The sequence below is a fragment of the Cheilinus undulatus genome, linkage group 11 (assembly GCF_018320785.1).
Source record: "Cheilinus undulatus linkage group 11, ASM1832078v1, whole genome shotgun sequence".
NCBI classification, from domain to species: domain Eukaryota; kingdom Metazoa; phylum Chordata; class Actinopteri; order Labriformes; family Labridae; genus Cheilinus; species Cheilinus undulatus.
In genome coordinates, this window is record NC_054875.1 from 32233342 (window position 1) to 32250211 (window position 16870).

General features: G+C 38.0%; 2 protein-coding genes and 1 long non-coding RNA gene across 7 annotated transcripts in view; 1 reads left to right on the plus strand and 2 right to left on the minus strand.

The window, feature by feature from the left end:
• Window positions 1-11429, minus strand: part of uckl1b (uridine-cytidine kinase 1-like 1b) — a 30012-nt gene extending 18583 nt beyond the window's left edge. For 2 of the 5 annotated variants that reach the window (XM_041798806.1, XM_041798808.1), the window contains exons 1-2: window positions 8308-8666; window positions 1564-1757 (exon numbers count right to left, since the gene is read on the minus strand). In XM_041798806.1, the coding sequence (XP_041654740.1) occupies window positions 1564-1757; window positions 8308-8375 (262 nt within the window). In that variant the 5' untranslated portion in view covers window positions 8376-8666. Of the gene's footprint in view, window positions 1-1563; window positions 1758-4601; window positions 4865-8307; window positions 8667-11301 lie in introns of those variants that run through there. The other 3 variants (XM_041798804.1, XM_041798805.1, XM_041798809.1) reach the window with 3 other exon arrangements.
• LOC121517213 overlaps window positions 5047-16870 on the plus strand; it is a 51435-nt gene continuing 39611 nt past the window's right edge. The window contains exon 1 of the long non-coding RNA XR_005992540.1: window positions 5047-5177. This is a non-coding gene — a long non-coding RNA (uncharacterized LOC121517213). The remainder of the gene's footprint in view (window positions 5178-16870) is intronic.
• Window positions 13282-16870, minus strand: part of znf512b (zinc finger protein 512B) — a 46117-nt gene continuing 42528 nt past the window's right edge. Inside the window, 1 exon segment of the mRNA XM_041798803.1 lies at window positions 13282-16869. Coding sequence (XP_041654737.1) covers window positions 16712-16869 — 158 coding nt within the window. The 3' untranslated portion in view covers window positions 13282-16711.

Here is a 16870-nt window from a genome sequence, read left to right on the forward strand (position 1 = left end):
TGTATTTTTACTCTCTTTTACAGCTGAACTGAATTATATAAGAAGTGTAGTTTTTATTTTAACACAGCCACTGTGCTTAAAAACATTACCTCTGTTTCGCTCTCTCCCTTTTATCAAATTTCAAAAATATAACTTCTAGAGAAAAATCTGCTGATGCTGCTCCTGTTGTGTCTGATAGCATTGTACATATCTCGAATTATTTTTTATGATGAAAAGAAAACCCCACATCTTAGTGTGTGCGTAATGCATAACAATAGTTATTTCACTTTGCAGAGAATTTACAATTTACAGACGGATACCTGCAGTAGATGGATAAAAATCATACCACATATAGATAACTTCATCTACATACACCACAAAAAGGGTAAGCCTATCTGTAAACTTCTTTAATGAGCTGATTTATTTAAAGGTGTCTGATATTAAGGTGTACTACTCTACAGTTTGGTCTTCTTGTGTAAAATGACATTTCAAACTCATCATTGCTCCTCAAATACTTCTGCTCACAGTCAGCTGGAATGTGTATTTTCAAACAAAGGAATTAATTACTTGGATGGAAGATGAGTCGCACACAATACAACAGTGTTTTTTAATTTTGTCATGTTGCAAAAGTTGTTAACAGTTGACCTCATGACTTGGTTTTTACTCTGATATGCATTATCAGCTGTGAGACCTTCTAAAGAGAGGTGTGTGCCTTTCCAAATCACGCCCAACTTAATCTATTTTACCACAGATGAACTCCAATCAAGGGGTAGAAACATCTCAGCAAAGATCAAGCAAACAAGGAGGCAGCTGAGCTTAATTTCAAGTGTTTTGCAAGGGCCTGAATACTTTCTGAGTGCACTGCATATCTGGCTAACAGTGTATTCAATTTTTTGACACATGTTTTATTCAAAAGTGGCTGATACCCAAGTCTTGGCAGTTCCACAGTTCACAGTTGTTAATAAAAAAGATTCTCTTATTGACTTGAGTTGAGAGAGAAAAGAAACTGTGCCCATAATAAAAGAGTTAAGTGCAACTTAACTGCACCAATTTAAGTGCATGTTTCAATAAGCACTTGCGTTTGTGAATAAGTTGCTTTTTGCACCAGGACTAGTTTTCTATTAGGGAAGAAATTTTGCACCTAACTTTGAATATTCTCTCATTTACATGCAACAAGTGCACCTAGTTGTTTACTAGGCTAAGCAGTTTGTATGCAGTTTACATCTATTTACCTTTGCTCTCTGGATTTTTTGTTGCAATTTTCACAGGTTCAACATGCTGAAAAAGCAGCGCTATTCTTCATGAATCTGGCCCCAAGAGTATAGCTGATGGCTAAAGCATGAACACAAATGTCAGGTCCTAAGTTTGCAAATTCTTTTGATTTTCACTATGGCTCGCTTGGTTTGAAGAACTCCTCCTTTCGAATGTATGTTTGCGTTTAATATTATAATATAATATTAAATATTATATAATATTATATTATATCATATATATACTGTTCTTTTATAGAACAATGCTAAACAGGGAACGAGAAAAGGTAAAGGGAACATTGTGTTACGGCATGCATGTCTTAAGGTTTCTTACCAATGACGAAGGCCTCTTTGGACTGTGTTCCGTGTTCATTGTACCAGGGCGGCCGGCCAGCGGTGTAAATAGTTCGTTTGGAGGTGCGTAGGAGAGGAGGCTCAGATTTACACTGACTGGTGGTCCTTTTCCTGGGTGAGAGGCCTGTGCTGACCGAGGGGAGGAGCCGGTCCAGTGATCCCTCACCACCTCCACTGGAAAACAACAAAACAAAGAAAAAGAATAACTTAAAGGACATATTTTAAAGGGTTGGAGAGATTACAGTCAGCCAACAACTGATCAATTCTCTTGTCTGGAGTATTTTGTCTGTTTTGATAGTTATTTTTGAAACAACTGCTGTAGCAGAGCAGGAAAATAATATTTTAAATGGTGAAAACAACGGGTGATAAATTTGACTGTTGAATGTGATCAGACTACCACTGATGAGAGAGCAAGGCAAAAATCATCACAAAAATCATCACAAACTGAAAGTTACAGGACCAACTCATGTTTTGGGGGCTGCAGCATCATAAACCAAACAAATACTTTTTATAGGGTGTTAAAAAGGCCAGTTTTGGTACTCTATGGCAAATACTTCTGTTTGATTTTGTAAACTACACAATGAAAGAATTTATTACCTCAGAGTAAAACCATCACTTATTATGGCCCTTGTATAATACACTGTATTTTAATTTGTTCTGGGACCAGAAAATCAGGCCTGATATTCCATTTTTTCATCTCATCTCAGTCTGATGAAGTAAGAATGTAAGACAAATTCGGACAAATATTGCATTTTAAATTTAAGTAACTTTGTTATTTTGAAAAGCAAGAATAGCAATTTCAGATGCGATACGACTCCTTAAGTAGTGTTGTTTTTATTGGAGGCTGTTTTAAGCACATCTAAATATTTGTTTTAACACTGCAAAGGGCATTTCTTTTTTGTATGAATGCAGACAGGCCTGACCACAGAGTTGGCTTGGCCGCTAAAAACCCAGTGAATGTGCCCTCCTCACTTGTGATTTATTAATTATATCAATGCATGTGTGTTGGACCAGTAGCATTGGTGTAGCATACTGGCAAACAGGTACTACATTTTGGAGCTGAAAGGTGTGACATGCTGTTACCAGGTGCTGCTGTTCAAACTATTCGTGCCAATTTATAACCTCTTTTCAACACTGTTTATGCCCATTTTCCCCACTTTTAACATTTTTTTTTACCACTTTTTAACAGCTTTTCACCATATACCAACCCATTTTGCCATTTTTTGCCTTTGTAACCCAATTTTGCAGTTTTTATCTATTTTTTTTCCCCCCTTGTAATCAATTTTGCCCTCATAACCATTTTTTTTGTCATTTTAACCTCTTAGCCACTTTTTAACTACTTTCCACAATTTTTCACCCATCTTGCCTTTCTTTACCCATTTCTGCAACTTTATTCAATTTTTTGCCACTTTTAACCCATTTTAACCACTCTGTTACCACTTTTCACATCTTTTTTTTCTGCCAACTTTTTGCAACTTTCAAGGCCTTTTATTTCTTTTTGCAATTATTTCATTATTTTCCACCTAAGTTATTTCAGTTCCTTCCACTTTATTCTCTTGTACCCTGACATTTGTGCAGATCATGGTTAAGCTATGAATTAGGCTACTTTCCAAATGGTTGATTTAACGTTAATATTTGCCAAAAAAAAAAAAAAAGTTAATCCAGTTAACAGAAAAGGGGTTAACATTTTGAAAAGGCTTTATTTATACAATAGCATAAATAAATGAACAAAATTATTTTTTTTGTTTCTTTAATAGGAGTGGTTATTATTCAGGTTAAACACAGATTGACTTTACAATGGATCATGATTTTCCTGACCTCCATGTGACCCCATATGGTGGGTTCCAGAAAGCTCTCCTTTATATCGCTCCTTATGGGCAGCCTTGCATGCAGGTACATGATGAAAATCTTCAAATAAACTTAACTTTGAATCTTGAAAATGCACCAACAGAGACTTGTTGAAATGCAATAAAAAGTAGAAAATTTCTACCCATCAAAGACTAGATAAAACATTATTGGGTTTGTGCTAAATTCCAATATTTTGTGTTAAGTTTGAGCAGTGGTGAAAGTTAACAAGAAACAAGGGACATCAGAGACCTGTGCTGACACAGAAAGATACAGACTATCTTTACAGTATCATCCTAAACAAAAGGTCAGTTATGTTGCTTTATTATAGTTGCGCACTTGTGTGATGGAACCATACATGTGTAGTGTAATGGCACTGTTACCTGACAGTAGACAACACTAGATCAATGTTTATATCTCCTGTTGTGGGCGGGTTAATGTTTAGTGTTCAGATCTTCTGCAGGTGAACTTTGTACCTGCTGTAGGTACCAAAGTTCAAAGTTCATCATTTTAACTGGGTGGGAAAAGTATGTTGACTTCACTACCTCTACCACAGGCCTCAGCTAAGTTATGCAACAGACTCGTGTGTACACATTGTTCTAAATCACCATGATCCATGGTAATGATGTAAGATTACAGACAGTATGATAATACGGTCCTGAACACAAATGGCAAGGAGCTTGCTGATGGAGGTATAGGGCTCTAATGACAGCCAGAGAGAATCTGCATGGACTATTCAAACCAAACATGCTAATCAATCAGCACAAAACAATAGCAATACTAAGGACCAAATTCACAGACAGTAATGACACTGCTGCAAGTATGCCAGCGTAAAATATCCGTTTACTTTGGGACATAAAAAAGGCAAGTGAAGAAAAGTACAGGTTAAAAGTGAGTCATTGGTTCTTCCTGCTTAAGATTCAGAGCAGAAAACAGTGGTGCAAAAACTGGTCTAACCCATTGCTAAGTGAGCTGTCAGGAATGCAACCTCTCCCCAAAAAACCCACAAAAACAGCCTGAGGAGAATATCCACTCAGACATAGTCATTGAAGCTGCCACTTAGATTACTTGTTTCTGCCATTAAAAAAAGAGAAATCAACAGGAATCATTTGCAAACACACATGCAGCTAAGTGACAGGTGCAACCAGGTAACAGTTGGTAGAAACAACTTACTGCAGTATCCGAGACATCCACACTTCACCCAGTGAGTTCTGCAAAACACCAGATGCCATAGCTACAAAAGAATTGAATGAGAGTCCTTCAAGTACCTCCGTCCTTTTCTCTGTTATTCAGTCAACCCTCGGCTTGCACATCTTTATATAGGCCATTCACCTCCCCAGGTTCAGTGTCAACAGAACTAGGCTGAAGCAAATAAAAGATTTATCTTATCGCAAAAAGGGTCATCAGAGCTTTGACGGAGCAAGGGATCTTTCTAACACAACTTCAGAAAAACAAGTATGGGGCTGAGCACTTGCACTGGGTTATCAGCTAAAACCAAACCAGGGTGCTATAAAAGATAAGAATAGTTGACTGTGCTGAATCACTCCCTTGTTCAGAGGTTAAACATACAGTACTCACTGCTCCCCAGTGTTAAACAGAGTCATCTATGAAAGCAGAATAAGGAGAGGTTGTTAAGAGGTCGCTGTGCTGGGTACCTGAGAGGAGTCTGTGAGAGAGACTACACACATGCACAACAGATAATTTGAAAAATCTACAGAGCACGACTTCAATTTACTGGTGCAGTTAAAGGTAAGGGTGGGCAACACAGTCCAAATCAGCCTAACTGAATTATGAGAACATTTGTTAATACTAACCAAGCTGCAAAGACAGTAAGGATATCAAGGCTGTCATAACTTTTGCTACTTTCTGAAAACACGTGCTCTAAATAGATACAATATCTGTTCTTTTTGTTGATTTAAATACTTTTATAAAATAACTAAACTTAAAAAAAAATTACTAGTTTTTATTTTATTACCCGTCTCATACATACAGTCACATGCCCAGAAAGCACAGGCTTACATGACAAAAAGAATTTAACCGGTCCAGGATCAGAGAGCGAAGTAAGACTTTCCATTGTTATGGAAAAAACAGGAGATTGAAGACAAACTAAATACCAATTAACCAGACTGTGTCATACTGTGGTGTCTTATTTTTCAAGCTTTTGAGACAAAAAGTGCAAGTTTAAACACAAAAATTAAAGAGCCATTCCAGTTTCTGCTCATCAGACCACCGCAGTATTTCAGAACTTTTATGAACCAATTCATAAAGCAATAACTCTCTACCATCATCAAATTTTGTGCAAAATGGGACTCATTTTCCACTTCAGCTAAATAACACAACTGTGTTTTCTCTTGGAATATAGCCAGAGGAAGAATACCAGATCTTACCTGTACAAGCTAAGATCTTTGTCTTTTCAGTAAACAAGATGTAACATAAAAATCAGAAATAGGATTCTGTTTAATCCGGGCATATGTGCAAAGTTAGACCTTCATTCTATTTTTTTTAGTTCTGGTTCCCAAACTGGGGACTAGACCCTCCTTAGGGGGTGCCCCATGGGGCTTTCCATTACAGCAGCTTGACTACCTGTTTTGGGGCGCATCTAGAACAGCATTTTGGGTCAGAAATGTTGAAGAGCTTCACTTCAGTAAACACTGTCTTGTTCTGCCAGAAGAAGGAGAGGCTCCAGAGAGAGGAGGGTGAGTGCTGCAAGGGGTTAAAAATGACGGTAAAATGTAACCAGGATCAGGTGCACTTTGGGATGGGTGGACAAACTTTGAATAGCTAAAAAATTAAGAGTGACTTGCCAGATAATATGCAAATATAGTCTGTAGTAGAAATGGCAGTCAAAACATTTCAAATCAACAACTGTTTTGTTTAGTGTCCACTCACATCATGCCTGTACATGCTACTGTCCTGACTTATTTCAAAGTTTGGTGCAGCGGTTGCTACTTAAACACGTCTGTGAGGTGCCCTGAATGATAACATACCGCTGTGACATCACTGCAGCATGCTTAAAGGCAGGGCGGGTGCGCATGGGCCCTGCTCCAGTGCAGGGTCATTCTGGGCATAGCTCGGCACAGCCAAACTGATTATGGAAAAGTAAATCAGCATGGCTCTGTTTGGATCGGTGCAGTCAAAAGTCATAGTGACAGCCTGGGTAAGGTTGGCTAAATTAATTTGCACAATTACAAAACATATAAATAAAAAGATATCAAACTTACTGTATAGAGTGTGTGGGCATGTTCTGTTGGTATCATGTGAATAAAATAGTTAAAACTGCCATCAACTTTTGGTGGCAATTAATCCTTTTTTAATGTGGGTCCTAAAAACCTGACATGCCAGATGGATTTGTTTCACACGTCCACCTGGAAAACCTTTGATATTCAGCATTTGGGAAAGGGCAGAGCCTTTGAAAAAAAACTCGGAGGGTGATTGGATGAACATTCTGTCGTTCACATCTTTACAGGCCAATCAGACCAACAAAACACATGACGCCGTCGCTGTGACTGAGGTGCGCATGCGCAGCTACCGAGGAATAACGCGAACCATGGCAACTGTAGACATGTCAGTACACGACTTATGTCGTTTTTGAAAAGAAAACAAGTCACTGCTGTTCTTTGTTCTTCTTTTAATGAAGAAATGTCAAGTTCTGATAAAACTGGCGCTTTAGCAGCATCCACGCTAATGTCTTCTGCCATAAAGGCACCGGCCTCTTGTTGCTGCTTGCTTACATCATGACTCCGCCGCGCCCGATGCTGATTGGTCCTGTCACTTTCTAACTGGGCCCAAACGGTTCAGACGGGAGCTTTGCAAGATGGATTCGCCAGTCAGAAACAAGGAAACAGGCATATCCATCTGCTTTGCAAGATTAGGTCCTGGAGGGGAGGGCTCAGCTTTTCTTAGCTACAAGTGGGGGGCAGGAGGGCTTCAAGGAAAAGGTTGTGAAAAACTATTTCAAACCAAAAGTTACCACAAACAAATGAGAAAGAGCTCTGTATATGCTAGCAATATTTTGAGTACTGTTGCCAAAAAAGTGCAATGTTAAAAGTGTGCAGGAGTGATTTTTGGTGGTCAAAAACAACAAATATCATTATGTGCTAAGGTTTTATGTAGTTGATATGGCATCAAAACGATATTGACAGTTCAATTCTTTACAAAAATAGCACTGAAGTTTTAATATCTGGTATTGTGACAACCTTAATCCAAATTAGTGTCCGACACTGTCTTAAATGCCTTGCCATGTCAATCACTGGACACATTACACTCCCAAAAGCCCCCAAAGAAACAGACTGGTTTAAGGTAAATAACCACATGACAACAATAAACAACTCAGAGCTAACAACAATCACAAAACTCTTAACTTTTTTCCAAACTTGTATCCAAGGGGTATTCAGTATCAGCTAGTACTTAAGTCTAGGTATCAGAGCAGGTAACAAGAGGTAAAAAGGGGGTACATCTCTGTTTATACAGGCTTGATGATGTGGCATGTTTTTGCAAAGTTAAGGTTTCACCTTGAACCAGGATTATTTCTCTGTTTTTGCATCTTACAAAAAAAATCTCAAACAACTAACAAAGCTGAACCTATCTAATTACAGTGCTGAATCATCATTATGTCAATATGTGAGACTGCCTGCAAACCAACACAAAATAAAGCCTGCTCACACAAAATCTGATCACTTGGTAACAGAGGCAAACTTTCTCAAAGTGTCAACATGAACCTGAATGGTCCACTCCAGAGATCTACTGACTGGCTTGATTGCTCCTGTTCATCCACAATAGAAACACTCTGACATCTTAATTACTAGTACTTAAAGTAGTTGATTCTGAAGATAAAAGGATGACAAAAGTAGAAGTAAATAAAGAAGTATAATGCACTTACCTTCCATCAGATCTTAGAGTCCAGCAGCCAGATATTCTAGCTCCTGAGTAAGCCGGTAGAGAGTTCATGACCGGAGAAGAATATAAGGGAGGTTTCCACTGTGTATATGTTCCCCACAAGTTGTTTATTACTACTAGCAGGATTACTGAGGGTATATATGCACTCTAGCACATAAAACACTTAACAACACTGCCCTCTGGTACAACACATCCAGAGAGAGTGGCAGGTAAATGATGAGTAATGTAAAGGGGGCTCAGCTTGGAAGAGAAATGAAACTTTACACAGCTGCTTAGCTTTCTATTCTTCCATTCAAGGGAGAGAAAGAGAGAGAGAGTGAAGGCACTGCAGCTTGTTGGAGAGAGCGCACTCAGTGTGAAAACTACTGCACTAGCTTTTCCCTCCTCTTTCCCTCGCTTTCCACTCCTCCCCTCAGCCGCTCGGCCAACAAATGTAAGAGGATAACCTACCCTCCAGATTATGTTCATTAGGTGATATTAATAGCAGCAGGTTAGAGCCAGACCTTCCCACTCGTGGCATACACATACACATGCATGCCAAGCTTGGGTCATCTGTTTTTGACAGTCAGTGCTGCAATATGAGGCGAGAGGTGAAAAGAGGGACCAGAGGAGAGCAACACCAGGAAGCAAACACAAAAACAAGAATGAACAAAAAGCTATTATTCTCCTCTGATGTTGGTGCAAGTGCACGATACATAAGAGAGACGCCTCAGGCTGTGTCAGGGAAGAGAAGAGAAGGAGATATGGAGAGAAGGAAGAGGACAGCGGGGAATAGCAGAGGGGAAGCAGTGTGCTTTTTCCCTGCAGGGATCCACCATGTCTCTATGTGCCTTACACCAGAGTCTGGAGACGTCGGCACGACAGCAAACACACTAACGCCCACAGCACTATCCCCTCCCTAACTTCCCTCACAGTGCAGAGCAGGGAATAAACAGCATGATGAAACCCAACACTACCTCCACTGCTCTGTCAGCTGACAGTCTGAGAAGCTGCCCAAGGCAACGCACACAAACAACACTCATGCAAACACACACTCCTCCCAGGCCACCACTTGCACAGACAAACAAATCATTATACTCAGAGATCATAGGTTGCAGGCAGACTAATTGTTTTCAAGCTCAGCAAAAACAAACCCAGGAACCGAGCGCCTCACAGTTTAAGAACCGCACTGCTTACAAAAGGAACTGGATAAACCAACATTTAAAGTGTTTTTCAAATATTTGGATCGTAGATTTGACAAGCCTTTATTTCTGTTTACTTCCTTGTTAAAACCACTGGGGGAGAGACGCAAGGGGATTCAATGTTTTTTCCTCTAATCTTCAATGTAGTTCTGGGACTAACTGTTACTTCAAGAAGACAGCTGCAAAGCAAGAAAAGCCATATCGGAAAAAGAAGCCTGAACCGGTTGCTATGTCAAACATTCAGAGATCTCTCTATGGCTACGGAGACGAATGGAGGGGTTACAGGCCTGTGCTAAAGTTAAACTTACTTGCGCTGAAAATTCAGCAGGACAAATGTTGAAATATTTATTAGACGCAGGAAAAAGTGGAACAAATATGCAGATTTGTTTATCAATTTAGAGCTTTTAAGTTTAAAAATTAATTAAAGCAATTGAAAATCAGCGCTCATATTTCAAAGAGGTCATAAAGATAAAAAAATCATTAACATGACTCAAATTTAGAAACTAGGACACAGTTATGTAAGTACATATAGGCAGAGGACAAAATAACTGGAGCATCTGTAGGGTAGTTAAATAGATCACCTTTCAGCACCAGCTGTATTTTAACAAGCCAAGGAAATGTATCATTATGGCAGATGAATAAGCCCATTGAAAACACTGTCTTTGACACATCATAATGAATGCTTTTGTTTTAGAAAATGATTCAGGTGAGATAAAAGGTTAGAAGCACAGCTGGGTAAAAAGGGATCACGGTAAAGACATAGAAAAACTATAGCTACTTTGCACAAATGGATACTTGTTTTTTTCTCCTGTATTATATAGTGATTGCAGAATAGGAAAACACTTGTAAAAAAGGCACACTTTTATCATAAGACTCAAATTTGTACAACATAATTCAGGACAGTAAATCTATGGCAAAATTTTACTAAAGAGAATGTAAATTGGCTAGTTGAATGTCTTTCTTTGACAGTACACTTTGTCTTTTATTGTCAACAGTGCTCTGCCCTTAAAAAGAGTCATAAAGTAGGTATAACTGTAAGAATAATAGCACGGGTTGAGTGAATGTACCAGACAAACCCTCGGTGAGTGGAGCAGTGCAGTAGCCCTCTCTAGTGGCTCAATGGGGTATCACCCTGAAGACTGTTTTCTCTGTAGGCGTCACACATTGACAGAGAACAGGGTCATGATAATAACTGTTATCCATATGTATATACAGCTTTTGTATTATTCCTCCAAATCAAGTGTCATTCTTGCCTGTACCCATCTTTTTCCCCCCAAAAGGAGGGCAGAATTATCACTTAAACGTGAGTCACCCTGCACTTTCTTGTGCCCAAGCAGAATACGTCATGCCATGCTTCTCTCCTCTTATGCTAAAGGAAGCGTGTCTTCTACTAAGGCTGTACGGTTTTCTCTAGCTTTAGCCATTAAACGTTAATTTCACATATTTAACGGCTTTCACGAGAAATAAAAGTATTCTTATGTTTTCTGGGTTTGGGCGGATGAAGTTATGTTAAGAATTACCTCGTGTTGCAGTGTTATAACCAAGAGAGAGCGAGAGTGAGCATGAACAAGAAGTAGGTCAGTTTGTCTGACGCTCGTAATAAGCTAATAATTACACGGTAACTTCCTGGCTGCCATTACAGCGACATATTACTTTTGTATAAGGTGCAGTGACAGTACACATTAAGGCAGTTCCGTGAAGATGCTTTACCCGACTCCCATCGAAAACCTAAATAAAAAAATTCAAAACAGGGAAAACACATTTCAGTGGCCTCCGAACAGCACTAATATGTTTACCTGCTCGGTACAGAAGAAGTTTTCTCTTCGTTCTCCATCTTTGAAAGTCTTTCCTCCCCGCTAACGGCAGACATTGCTACTCTGTTGACAATCAGGTGGGTAGAGTATAACTGGCGCCGAGGCATCATGGGACTTGTAGGCGTTTTCTGGGTCAGTGTCGAAAAGCTTCAAAGGCATCGCCCCCTTCTTGGACTTCAAGTCCCATAATTCTCCTGTTCTGTTCTTTCACTCTTAAGCCAACAGCATGTACAGTATGATAATCGTGCAGGGCCTTTCCCTAAACTGGCAATGTGTTAGGTGATCATGGCCACGTGTGAGTTTAGGATCTGAATGTTAGCTGTCATTTTTGTTTATTTTACTACATTTTGCTATACTTTTGTTAATTTGCATTACTGTTGTACTGTTACAAAAGTATAAAGTGCACATATTCATACAAAACATTGTAAGAATTCATACAAACACACTTTTACACAGTTATTTCACATATTTGTCACGTCATAGCAGGGAAATTACTTGCCCTTTTCAAAACAATGACCCCAAACATTTATTTATATACTGTGATAACTAGTTGTTTTAATACATTTCATCAAAACTATTTTTAAAATAAATGATATTGATTGGCAATTTTTGGTCTTAAGTTGTTTATAACCATCCAGCAGTAAAACGGATTAAAAGTGAACTGTAATTTAAAAAAAAAAAAGTAAAAACTGAATAGAAAATAAAAACTAATGAAAGATCAAAAGCTAATATAACCTTGGTACAGACAGAGGTACAAAATGTTACAATTTTGAGAAGGACAACACTTGTGTCCTTTGGTACAGCTGGAGTGAACAGCATTTATCCCCTTTCACCCATTCCTGCATCTTGATGTCTGTATGTAGGTTTGTGAGGAAACCATTATTCATCATACCTGTCAACACTCCATAATGTTAGGACACCTATCATACCTGCAAGTATAATACAAGCCCACAAACATAATGAATCACAAACATAATAGAAATCTGCAGGTTTTGACCTAATAATCCCATAAACATACATTTCCAAAATTGTAATAGCAGTTGTGTACTGCATACATAATAACAAATTTCCCACAAACATAAATATTACATTTGCAGGAATTCATTACGTTTGTAGAAATGTAAAAATCTCCAGCTTGTAAAATTGTAATTATTTACCACAAATGTAATATGAAAATGAAAACTAGATGTTAGTGTATTGTTGTTTGTTGTAGCTTTTTTACATCTGCCAGTTGGTTCAAGTCCGGCTTAGGGTCAAATCACATCAAAAAATGTAGGTTGGGAATTTTTTTGTTTGCCGTGAAACAGGAAATAGTCCTCTCAGAGTGTAAAAACACTGGTTGAGCCCAGTGCTCTGAGGAAATCATAAAGAACGTACTGAAACATCTTTCACCCAGCCAGGTTTATTGTTTCACAAATGTAAATTATTACAACTGCAGTAGGCAACTGATATAACGTTTGTGGGTAGGTTAAAATTTCTGGCTTTTTAAAATTGTAATTATTTCCCACAAATGTAATATGAACATGGAAACCAGATTTTTGTGGTCATTGTTGTAGCCTTTTTACAACTGCCGGTTGGTTCAGGTCAGCGAAAGCTCAAGTCAAATCAAAAAGCCAGTCATGGCGGTGGCATCGTTGTTTTACCAGTTGTTTATTACGGTTGCAGTAGCAACTGCTATTAAGTTTATGGGAAATTAATCGTGTTTTATTATCATGTTTTAGTTATGCTTTAATTTGTATTACATTTGTGGTTTATTATGTTTGTGGGCTGTTATTACCTTTACAGATGTTACACTCCTGAAATTTTCCCAGCCCTATTATGTTGTCATGTTTGTAACACCACAAAAGTCTCCTGTTTAGGTAGCATTATATTCTAGAAAATACAGTAGGTGTAAACTAAACAATAAATTACTTCAATAAAAACGTATTTAACACATTTAACACAGAACACAAATGACACAAATTTAGTCAACAAACTTTTATTAATTAGTTGAGGGATATTTACGCACAGGTAATACAACAAGTTTGGGAGAAAAATTGTAACAGTTCAGACTCAAAGGAGGCATTTCTGCCTCCTATGTTAGGTTCTATACAGCTTAATTTTAGATATGGAAGTCTTCAATACATCATTAGTCTCATTTCACCTGTTACCTATGTATCATAACCAGTTATGAGCTACAACATCATCTCTTTAAACTCTCAACAGTTTCATCACAATGGCCTCCACAACAGAGGCAGATACCGTGTTGAAGTAGGTAGCATACAAAACGAACATCTGTTGTCCAAATAAAAGGATAAAATTATCTGACTGTCTAAGGGGATTTCTAAGGATTAACCTTGATTTCAGAATTAACATTGCTGACAAAGGGAAGACACTTGAGCCTGCTGTTTCCCCAGGTACAAAAGTCACACCACACACAGTCAGGGTAACTAGAAAGCTCCAACAACACTCCTATTTCAAGCCTATTTCATGGTATAGTAAGTGCACTAAATACAGAAACAAACACATACATATGCCTTTTTGTCCCATATTGAATATGTAATAATAAAGGACTCTCTCATTGTGTTTGTCATTTTGTACTGAAAAAGCTCAATTTATGTGCATCATCAAAATGGATAAAATAACAGTGTATGCCGACACATAGGCCTACAATGTTCTTTGTAGTCTACAAATTTTTTCAATGTTTTTCCGATTTGATAATATGTAAAAAGCATTTTCAAAGCAAACAAATAAAAGTAGGGGAGTAGTAGTGAAAAAAAGCCATACAATTTTGAGAAGACACATCAATATCAAAATATCAGCAAGCCAACAAAACCAGCTAAATATGGTGTATTGCTGTACTCTCTAAACATGTTGCAGTTAGCTCACACTGCGGGATAGATATGTGTTATCCACATCATAGGAAGACAGATAGTAAAGGGTGTGATAAAATATAAAATACCCACTGTTAAAAGCAGTGCCTAACTATCATATTGCAACACCAAAGCTTGTCAGGTAAACACAGTCAATGTGACGTTATTAAACAAAATGAGTTACAAGCAGCTGATGAACTGATTCTGTGCCACAGCATAACACTTAACAAAAAAGTGTCAACATTTCCAAACGTCCAGTCACTACAAAGGTGCTAACTGTTTTATACACACACACACAAGGTCTGGACAACTCGTATCGAATAGGTCCAAGGACCAATCAGTGCTTGTCTAACTTATCCCCTCCATCAGTTTAACCTGGATAGAAGATAAAAGGTCCATCCCGCCACCAGGGACAGACTCATGCATAATCATCCCACCTGAATAAACTCCATCAGCTGATTAATAATGGAGGGATTCAGCTCCCGTCTTTGCTTCACAATATAAAAGGTCACGGCGCAGGGATAACACCACCATACGTTTCAAATTCAATGTCTTTTAAAAATGTTCTGCTGACATCAGTGCTTCATCTATATGATGACATTTGACATTTGTAGGTGCAAAATTCAGAGGCCTTGCCAATAAAAAGGAAATGGCAGGATGATTTAATATCAGGTCCTTAAGGTAGAGTGGCAAGTAAAGCACCCTTATTAATGCACCAAAATACCCTCACATCACAACTTCATCCAAAGCTATCAGATTGCTATCTAGGTAATACACATTAGAGAATATAAAATAGATTTACGTTCTGTTTTTAAGCAAGCAAGACATTATTTTTATGGACATAGACTGCAAACATCAAATAGTTTGTTTTCATTTGCTCAAATTGTTAATATAACTGTGATTCAAGTTTCAACACTTTAAAGTGAAATAATTATCTGATTGCACACATTTTAGATTCTAAAGTTTTTAAATAATATTGGATTATTCTTTTAAAAATCTGGAGCTTAGCTATCTTTAAGTAGTAGAGCAGCCTTAGATTTAACAAGACCAGCTATGGCTTAATGTGTTGAGTTAAAATCATACAGTCCTGTTGGATAGTATTTTCAAGAGTAAACCGTGCTGCTCATACTCATTTAAAGACAAATTTAGTTATTCCTCTAGTTATTTTTCTTCTCAGAGTTAAGTATTCCTGCTCCTGTTGCCTGACAGCCATTAGGTTAGGTTGAATACCCCTGGAGTGCAAAAATACAAGACAATACAAGAGGGGAGCGAGAAGGTTTAAGGGATAAAGTGCAAGGTCATAGCTTTGAGCATTCAGGAGATAATTCATAAACAATATATGTGAATCTTCATTTGCATTTTTCTCTTAATAAAAGATTAATGTTTTCCTCAATCTCTCTATAAAAGATAGTAAATTTATTGTCTCCTCAGCTCTTTGATTCAAGCTAAAGCCGTAGCCAAAATATGGCCTCCTTTAAAATGGTGTCACATCATTTGATTGTGCTGCAATGGTGCAACAAGCAAGGAATTCACCCATCTGTCCGACGTTTCACTTCACCAGTCTGATTTTAGACAGAATGCTTCAAGTTTTTATGTTTAAAATCAATCAAACAATACCATTTTAAGTATTTGTGTAACTTATTGTTCATAGATGGAAATCTCAAATGATCACTCTTTAAATTCTGCCTGTTCACTTCAGTGTAAAAGATCAGTGAAATAATTTTATAACATCAATTACGGTTGTCAAAGCAGATACCTTTCATGTGATGCAGATAAAATAAATGTCTCTGAGGTGATAGCTACATGGCTGAAGGAATAGCAGAGTGGAATCTGATTAACAACTGACCAACGTTTAGCTTATATTACGTTTGCTTATTTGAAACATGAAAAGGAAAAGACAGAAAGAATCAAAAGATAATTGCACTACAGCACACACTGCAAACATTTGGATTGCTCATGGTCCAATTGGACATGTCAGGCTTGGAAATAACAGATGGCATCATCAGTTCTGAGTATATAGATATATAGAGATAGATATTGTTTATGTACATAGTACAGTATATCTGTGGAAAAAATGTGAGAACACTAGCTATCCTTAAATGACTTCACCATGCTAATAGAATACCCTTTTTAAAACCTCTCACACACAACATAAATCTTGTAGAGACACTTTCTCTGCAGTTGTTGGAAATACTACTTTAGACAATCCTATTCTTGAAGTAGTCAGGATTACATTTGATTTTCACTGACACCCCTGCTGTGAGTACACAAACTGAAACGTGTGCCTTATAAAGGAGAAAGAAGTGGAATGGAGAAATGAACACCACTGTTACATAAGTATTGTTTATAACAGCAGACACATTGACTCTGGGGTTTAAAACTAGGATTTGAAGTCCTTTCTAAGTGTCTTACTTCTTAATGGTGGATTTAACTTTCTTCTCAGTGCCAAGTCCTTGTAGAGTCGGAAAAGGTCTTTAAGCTTCCTGGCATAACATTTACAGTAAGCATCCTCTCTGGCTCCTGGGTCGACAATAGCAGAGCTACTCTGAAAACGACAGCCTCTTAGGTTTTCTTTGTCTGGGAACAGAGGGGATTGGCTGTCTGTTTTGGCCTGAATTAGCGCTGTCCGTTGGGTTGGGGATCAGGGTGGGGGACTGTGTCGGGCCCAAGGAAGGGTTCACCGCAGGGGCTGAGTTTGA